This window comes from Manduca sexta, chromosome 11 (genome assembly GCF_014839805.1).
Source record: "Manduca sexta isolate Smith_Timp_Sample1 chromosome 11, JHU_Msex_v1.0, whole genome shotgun sequence".
NCBI lineage: Eukaryota > Metazoa > Arthropoda > Insecta > Lepidoptera > Sphingidae > Manduca > Manduca sexta.
In genome coordinates this window covers 4,658,503-4,667,660 of record NC_051125.1, presented here as the reverse complement: position 1 = coordinate 4,667,660, position 9,158 = coordinate 4,658,503, and the positions used below count along the sequence as shown (strand labels likewise).

General features: G+C 33.6%; 2 protein-coding genes across 2 annotated transcripts; one reads left to right on the top strand and one right to left on the bottom strand.

The window, feature by feature from the left end:
* The first annotated feature begins 1,036 nt into the window (after positions 1-1,036).
* LOC115443008 lies at positions 1,037-5,887 on the top strand. Its single transcript, XM_030168278.2, has 17 exons — positions 1,037-1,408; positions 1,629-1,763; positions 2,035-2,174; positions 2,428-2,698; positions 2,801-2,830; positions 2,952-3,020; positions 3,101-3,124; positions 3,196-3,231; positions 3,316-3,372; positions 3,454-3,531; positions 4,300-4,497; positions 4,638-4,697; positions 4,773-4,882; positions 4,958-5,020; positions 5,108-5,173; positions 5,246-5,351; positions 5,785-5,887. The coding sequence occupies exons 1-13, from the start codon at positions 1,205-1,207 to the stop codon at positions 4,821-4,823; spliced, it is 1,353 nt and encodes a 450-aa protein (XP_030024138.1). The 5' UTR covers positions 1,037-1,204; the 3' UTR covers positions 4,824-4,882; positions 4,958-5,020; positions 5,108-5,173; positions 5,246-5,351; positions 5,785-5,887.
* LOC115443019 lies at positions 5,880-9,011 on the bottom strand. The gene is made up of 6 exons (XM_030168288.1): positions 8,728-9,011; positions 8,197-8,376; positions 6,880-7,011; positions 6,525-6,707; positions 6,304-6,446; positions 5,880-6,180 (listed from the first exon to the last, which is right to left on the bottom strand). Exons 1-6 carry the CDS (start codon positions 8,902-8,904, stop codon positions 5,910-5,912), a joined length of 1,086 nt encoding a protein of 361 aa, XP_030024148.1. The 5' UTR covers positions 8,905-9,011; the 3' UTR covers positions 5,880-5,909.
* Positions 9,012-9,158: the final 147 nt, after the last annotated feature.

Sequence of the window (9,158 nt, the reverse complement as noted above, 5' to 3'; positions counted from 1 at the left end):
CATCAATTAAAAATTAAAAATCGAGAGTAAGCGGAACCAAAGAAACTAACTTGTAACTAATAAATCATTTCTTACACTGAAATACCTAAGCATAATTTATTTTAGTACATTCGTAAACAATTAACTAGCCGTCAAGTGCAAAAACGTTCGCCGTGAACCAACCGTGTATCTCTAATCTTTGCAAAATCAGTTTTTATTCCTTTGTAGTAAGTTTTTATGGGCCCCGATGTCATTCACATCACTCGGTCAACGCTTGGCGCTTCTCTGACTTATTTTGATTAATATAACGCGTTTTTATGTGAAATGCGGTTTCTTTGTTCTAGTATTATTTTTAAAAACGTCAGAAATTTGTATGTGTAGTTTACAGTGTAATTTACTTTGTCGTTAAAACTTTTAAAAAAATATTTGTTTTTCTCGCGGCCTTGTCAGAATAAATAATTTTCTTCAACGGACATAATATTTTTTAATCTAGAACTATCTTTTTAATCTAGATATTGAATTGATCGAAAATTGTATACAAAATTCAGGTCTTTATGCGATACATTCAACAACATAAGACATTTTAAAACCTGTTTTCGGGATTATCAATTTATATCAGTGTTTATATATGGAAAATTCTTGGTTTCGATTCTCTGGTGGCACCATAATCCATTTACTACATGGTGACTACATCCGGGGGTCGCCGTCCAAACCGTGAAATCCACATTGTTTCAAACAAAACGTGAAAAATTACTTCCTAATCTGATAATGAAACAACAAACTACTTTATGAATTTGCCGTGTTTTTTGTACGTCGACCTTTTACGGGACGGTATATCATTGTTTTACGATGTATACGTTTTAAAGCCCGTAACTACTTTAAAATAAATCTTATTTTCGAGCATTGAATGAAAGATGCATAGAGCGACGTCGCGTCGTGTACAATTGCGACAGAACTCTATAACTTAGATAATTAAGTAGATTTTAAAAATCCAATGCTGTAATAGCCACATTAGAGACTGATAATAATTACTCTTTGATGACAAAGACTCTAAATGACAGAAAAAGAAAAACAATCAAACTTTTGAAACGCCGTCAATTCAGTATCAAAAAGTACATAAATATGGCATAATTAATATCTTTCGAATGCAAATTTACCGTAAACTTTATAATTATTATCCATCAATACTATGAAATAATTTAGGACATGCGCAAAACATATTAATATGGCATATTCTTCCGATATTCACAAGTCTCATCAAGCAATTTTAACCCTGGATAGCAACATGAAGCTCACAAGCAGTGCGTCTGAACAGAATGTTTACTTCACTTATGTGTGCCTAGTAAACGATATTAAACCGAGTGAGAACATGAAGGAATATAATCACAACAAACCAAACTTGCATCATATTGACCATGAATTGGAAGAGGTATAAGTATTAAGTATACAAAGTAGATAATAACTGAATTTTTAATTATCTGATAAAATTTATTTGTAATATAAAGCATAACATAAATTAATTTAAAATGTCAGCTCTTTGTATATCGATAATACAGTATACTAGATACAAATGGACGCTGCCAAGTCTTTAAAATTAGCGAATTTATATAATGAATGGTCAAAATGTAATAGATATTAATATTTTTTAGGCAGATGAAGAAGACCCACCGATACAGGTAGAAAGATCCAAAGCTCTGCATGAACTTATTGAGCGACACAAAAAATCTGAAAAAGATCTAATTGTTGTAAATGACACCAAGGCTTCTGATTCCTCTGCGCCTAATGTAAATATCATTATTATTTCTTTCTTCACTTTATTACATGACATGTTTATATATCTAATTATAAATTTAATACAATAAATAGCATAGGGGTTGTACTTATTTTAAAAGCTGCCTATTTTAATTAAGCTCGTTTGCGCACTTTCTTACAGAGAGTCGCAATATCTGCTTCCCGCTTTATTCACTTCCTCTTTAATTTTAAATCCTAGAAACTTAAACTATAATCCCCCTAGATAATACTAAAATAGTAAGATAATATCCATTTCTTCAACAGCCTCCCACAACTTCAGGTGAAACCCGTGATCCCACCTTAAGTGAAACTGCCGAATCAGGTGCTTACGAAAATCCCAATATTTTACAACTGACTAAAATGAAATGGTTGACAGAAGATCGAGAAAATGCCCCAGATTCTAGGTCAGTAGACAACAATATTTTTTAAAGTATAACCAAGTTCATATACAGACAATGACGTCATTGCAGAAAAGTAAATGCGTTGACTGGTGCAAAGTTGCGGAGGCGAAAGCGCTTATTTTAATTAATTAGAAGTTGATAAAAGGTTTGTTTTAGTATTTTAAATATTTTCGTCCCTTTATCATGTTAAAAACGTTACTATTATTTTACCTGAGTAGACTTGCTTCAAGAATGAAAACTTGAAAATCTTTTTCAGTTCGCCATCCCTCTCGCCGACTTGTTCAGACACTAGTTCCAACTTCAGCGGAGAATCTGAAGAAAATCTTAACAAACGCATCAGTCTAGGGGACAAATATCTGTCAACTATAATACAACTGGACAAAGAACATAACATGTTTGGTCTATCTAACATAACCATTGTTGGATCGAGACAATTGAAAAGAGTAAAAAAAGATGACGAAAGACCGGTGTTTCACCAAACCGCCATCGTACAAATATGCTGTAAAAAGGGATGTTGTAAACACAAGGTTAGTTACGAATTTATTGAAATAAGAAGTTATATACCTGGATACGTTTTTGAAGTATTCATTTCATTAATAACGTAACCTAATGGATTTGTTTTATTACAGAGTAACACTGATTTACCGGGATCACTGAAGGTTTGTGCGATTGATATTTCTAATAGATTTACTACTACTACCAAATTACTAATATAAAAATGAAACTTATGATACCATAAATAAGTGTAGGCACTATTTGAAAAGATATTTTCTTTTCCAGTGCGGTGGATGTCGCGGTTGCTGCGTAGGTCCGTGTTCATCTTGTTTAGGACCATGCGGACCTCCTTGTGTAAGACTTATACAATATAACTATTAAGTACATAATATTATTGATAACATACATCATTTCTTATTTTGTTTTAAACACAGCCGGACCCTCCATGCCAACCATTGGTAAGTTAATTTGTTTATTAACATTAAATCTTTAACTTAATAACATTTTAATTATTTTTAAACAATTTCAGTGCATATCCTGTCCTAAAGGAAAATGCAGCTGTAAAGTGAGTTTTTAAGTGAAATGATAAAATATGGAAATCTACAAAATTCTGGCCGTACGTTAATTTAAGCGATGTTTTTTTTTGCAGATGATATGCCCACCTGTCAAATGCATGATTGACTGCGCTACGTGCTTCGGTTTCAAAGTAAGAGATATTGATTTGTAATCTAGAGTTAAAGTTCTTTAGATTCAGTATAACTTCATTTGACATTTTATTTCTTTACAGGTTTCCGTCAATAAAAAACCGAAATATGAACCATCGCCAGTAGAATTGACACCACGTTCCAGTTGCGTACTTCAAAGGGTAACAAACATACATACATACTTGTACAGTCAGCCACATAAGAGCTAAACAAATTCAAAACTTGAAATCATCCATATACATTAAGTTTAATAGGGGACCGGCCTATGCTTGATTTTGTACATTATTCTATATGTAATGGCTTTTAATACGAAAAAGGAGCACTTCTGCGAAAACAGCATAAAAATAGGTTACAAAATGAGCGAGTAATTCATATTTAAAATATTGTAATGCGCAGAAGTGGGCGTGATGTGGGGATATCGCTTCATCTCTTTATTTTGCACGCGTAGTAATCCCCGATGACGTCACATGTGGGTATTTTGTCTCTTTTCTGTTTCTTGTTAATTACCCCTTCCGATTTTTCACCGGATTTTAATAATTTCTTCTGTGTTATAATTTATATTATGTAAATATTTGATAATTGTTAAGAACAAAAATGAGTCTGGTACCCTATTGGGCTCAATTACGTCACACATAAAAAAATATGGCTATATTTTTTTATGTGTGATGTAAAGGAAATCCCTTTTATTTTATTTTCGTAAAGGCGATTTGAAGCTTCGAATTTATTTAGCCACTTTGTGGCCGCTGACCATGCATACGTATTTTAAAAAAACTCAAATCTTTATCCCGGCAAGGTAAAACAGGCATGTAAATAGTAGCAAAGTCCATATAAATATATTATTTTATGACATCTGAGTATAATTTTTACTTTGATAATATAACATAAAAACCATAACTCATACCCATCTAATTCATTTCCCATTTATGCAGCCTTTAGCAGCTAGATCGTGTCACCATTTGCCGCAATGCATTCCGCCCTCCTCCTGCTTTCCATATCTAATGCCGTGCTTCTGGCCTGCACGCCCCAGCGCCCCCTGCAGCACCCCGGCTCGATGTTTCCACAACCCTCCATGCCCACCAGCAAGAATACCACGCTCTTGTATACCTCCAGAAGAATCTTGTCCTAGGGTGAGATTTTCTAGTCCAAATTATTGTTCTAACATATTTTTACTTATTTTTTCTTTTCTATGATAGTTGATAATGCAAAATTAACAACAGAGGTTTTTTATCTGATAAAGAATTATATTGTTTTCTTTCTCTATTTACAGATTGGGAAATGTGAAGACCCGTCTAAGAAAACTAAATGTTCTAATCTGTCATGCTTAGGCGTAAGTACTGTTCTTTAGTTTTGGTAAAGAATTTAACAGTTTTATGAAATTTAATAAAACAAATATATATTTCAGAACAATGCGTCGTTCAAAAAAGAATTCGAAAGTAGATTTGGTAAACATTAAAACTTATAATGGCTGTGCCGACGAATAAATCTAGCTGCGAATCCTGCTCGTGCAAAGAGGCAAGTAGAAAGTTATAGAATAAAAATTATAAAATTCTTTATTGAATATAACTATGCATACATTTTTCTTTTCAGGACGAAGTTATTTCTCCCGTTCAAAATTTTATTGGAAATAAGGAAAAAGAAGAAAAATTATTGGTATGATTTATTTTACTATTATTAGTGGGAATAAAAAAGTATATATTTTTTACGGAATACTTAGTAAAAAAATTGTTTTAATTCTAGATTAAAGCTGACGAATGTGAATGCTCTACGCCAGGCTGCAGAGGCTGCTTTGTGAAACGACCAGGGGTACATTTATTTTTCTAAAAAATAGTGGTCATAATAATTATATAATCATTATGTATCGATATTCCTTTTCAGAATATTCAATTGAAGGATTCTACGTCGCAATTGTGAAATTCGCTTGATAGCTTTATCCGCTATTATGAGGCCGTTACGACTCCTGATCGTTGAGATAGCAAGAAAGGTGCTTATTATTATTCTACTTATTAAATAGTCAAGTAATGCTTTCTGGTCATGATTTTGATCTTAAGTTACCTTCAATAAAGCAGCCCAATCCTAATCGTTGATCCGACGTCACGAACGAAACAAACAAATTAAGTTATTAATAAGGATGTCAAAACATTTCTAATTGATTTATTTTCGCGATGGATCGCAAAGCGCGATTAGAATCGTTTATTGAAAGGCACCAATAAGTGTAAATGATATACAGCTATTTCAACAGCTTTTTCGATTTATCGCGAAAATGGACCTATCAAAACAAAATATTTTTTTTTGATACGCTTAGAAAAGCCTTTTTGATTCATTCTCGAAATCGAATTGAACATTGAGATTGGTATCGTTTATTGAAAACGGCCGCTAATTTTGCTGATATGTCTAAGATCCTAATTTATTTACAGATAATGCAACACCTACCCCACCTTTCGATACCCACGATCGAATCAAACAAGCCAGAAGTGCCGGACCCTGCACTATTTTGTTACAATAAAGTAGATTAACTTATAACAACTTTTATTTCCAAAACTTAAGGCTCATAATCTCTAGACACTACATATCTTTGCACGCATGGTTTATGCGCTGGCATTTTATGGTTTAGTTGATCAATGACAGTGGATGGTGGGGTTCCTTGGGCGATGTGGCAGTAGTCACTGCAGTACATGAATGGAGCGATGTTAGTCTGGAATGGATTCGGCGGGAATGGTGCCAGGTCGAACGTTTCTCCGTGAGACCACGACGCTAGTGATGATGCCGCGAAGGGAATCTTATACTTCAGTTTGGTTTCTGATGTAAATACCCTGTATAATAAAATTTAACACTAATTAAAGACAAATGTAGCTAAATTATTCGGAATAATACTTTTTATTACGTATGAAAATAATTAATAAGATTGGATTATAACTAGTTTAATTAAACGTTACCCTTTGATATTATCAACTGGATTGTGGCAGGCGGCAACTTCCTTGCATTCTTTCTTAACGTGAATTCTGTCGTAGACATTTCTATGGGCTTTAGACGTCAAGGGCATCCAGATCTCTTTGTGCCGTGGACCGAAGCCTCTCACCTTTATACAGAAAAAAAATATCTATCCAAAACAATTATTTTTATAATTGTTTGAATTCTAAAGCTTTGTTCTTCATACCTTCGGTGTATTAAATTCTGAGTAAAAGGTTATCTGGTCCTTAGCTCCTATACCATACTGGTCTTCTACTGAGAAGGGTTTGTGAACACTTCTAGTTGTGGTTACGTATGGATCCAATAGTCTTCGAAAACCACCTGCACTTTCTGATATCACCGGTGCTTCGTTTCTTCCTGAGGCTACAACCTGATATCATCATGCAATAATTACCTAAAATATAAGTTCTTCTAATTTAAATACTACATGATTATACATTGGTGGTATATTCTTATTGTTTCTTAATAATTTGTAACTTTAATACTGTTTAAATATTGGATGAGGATCTTATAATTTGTAGGGAAAAAAAATTATAACTTACATCAAAAATATATTCTGGATCCGGTGGTCTGACTATAATTTCAGGTGGAACTAAAGGTGATCTCGCGACCCCTCTGTAGTTGTCTTTCATTTCAGATATTATTGTTGGTTGCGTTATACTCTTTCCTTGCAACTGAAATATGGAATATCAACAAAAAACTGTCACGCAATTTCTCTCTACCATTAATAATATAAAGAGATAACAAATGTATCGTAATAGGACTCTTATTTTCAGAGTCTTTTGCAACGACTCTTTTTTTTATTTATTACTAGCTTCCGCTCGCAGCTTCGCCCGCGTGGATTTCGGACTTCAAAAATGGAGGGGGTGCTCAATTTGTCGGGATGTTTTTTTAACGTATGGTGGTATGCAGGTGGTCCGATTGTCCGGTCAGGGTCTGATGATGGGATCCTGGTGAAATCGAAAGAATCTTATAGCATGATTCAGTATTCACGCATGATGGCTTATTATTAGCGTATTTCATGTATAACTTTGGTGTTTCTATACCGATTTCTATGATTCTTTTTTATGAAATATTTAATAATGTTAACTTTTTTAATTAGGGATGACTGAGAGTGTTATAAACGTAAGAGTAGACAAATATAATGAGAATGCTTCGAACTGCTAAGCTATCGGGAGTTACATGTGTTATTGTGAGTCAACCATAAAAGATAGACATATGCTGTCGTGGGATATATTTTACATAATTTTAAGGAGAACATTTCCGTCATACATGATATCTGCGTAGCTTTAACAATTAAGGTTGCACACGCGACGGAAGCTTAAAAAATGGAGTAACTTCTCCCGTTTTCCCAACATTTCCCTTCACTGCTCTGCTCCTATTAATTGTAGCGTGATGAAAAGTATACTATAACCAGCGCAGGAGTATGACAAATAATTGTACCAAGTTTCGTTGAAATCCGTCGAGTAGTTTTTGTTTCTATAACGGTTATATAGACAGACAGACAGACAGACAGACAAAAATTTTACTAATTGCATTTTTGGCATCAGTATCGATCCCTAATCACCCCCTGATAGTTATTTTGGAAATATATTTCATGTACAGAATTGACCTCTCTACAGATTTATTATAAGTATAGAAGAAGAAGAAGAAGAAGATTTCCAATTTGAAAAAAAAGTAAGTGGACAAGAATTGAGGAATCCTATATCCTCGGCGTCATGTATCTCTAAAAGTTGTATGCCTTCTAACTACATCTTCGTGAATAAAAGTCGTAGCTTAAGTATTTATTCTTGTGGTAATTTCAACACAGCATTAATTATAAACAATTAATTAGCCGTTTTATTGTGATCAATTCTAACCCTCTTTTCCACTCCTGTCATAAATATGACCCTTCTGCAATTGATAGAGCAGTCTGCTCTCTCCATAGCCTTGTTAGGGTTGGGCTTCACACAATACGCTCCAGTGGTCGTCTTGTATGTTTCCTTCTCTACAACCATGTCTCGTCCCGTGACTCTTTCTGGAAGTGGATCTTCGATTTTCTGATAGAAGAGAACGTAGATGATAAGAATATCTAATCGAGAATGAGGCTGAAAGTTACTATTTCCTGTCTTACAGAATCTTGAATGTAATAACTAAATATTGGAATAAGAAAATAAGGTAAATATTGATAAAGCGATAAATTATATTTACACAATGTATGATTGGGCAGATAATGAAACTATAATAGAACAAACACCAATCTTGACAAAGATAGAAATCGTCTAGATAAAAAGACCATCCAATTTACTAAACTCGTCCCAAATAGATAACTTGCATTGGTTATAACAACTGACCGCTTTTCGATCTTCTGAAGCGAACTACTGGTATAAACATAATATTAAAATATTTACACAGTCCAAGCTATGTGGTATCGCTGGTATATGTCGTAAACCCACGCTTGTTGCAGATCTGGTCTCATTGTTAGAAAGTCGCAGAGGGATATTATACTGCACGTTACCCCAAGTGTTTACATTCTTTATTAAGAGCTCATTTAGAACGAGAGGTTTACTAGGCTTTGATTGTGCCATTATAAACGGAAAATTACAAAAATAATTTTATAAAGATAAAAAAAATGTTATAAATACATTCATGTATGTCAATCTGATTGACATTTTTGTGACACGTTATTAAATATTATTGATATGGTGCATTCAAATTATTCCATTGAGAACTACAATGTGACTGTATGTAATTATTTTTTTTGCTAATGACTGTATGCTGATGCTATGTGCTCTATTTAAAATCTATTTATAGAATTCGAATATAATTTGGGCTAGCTTGT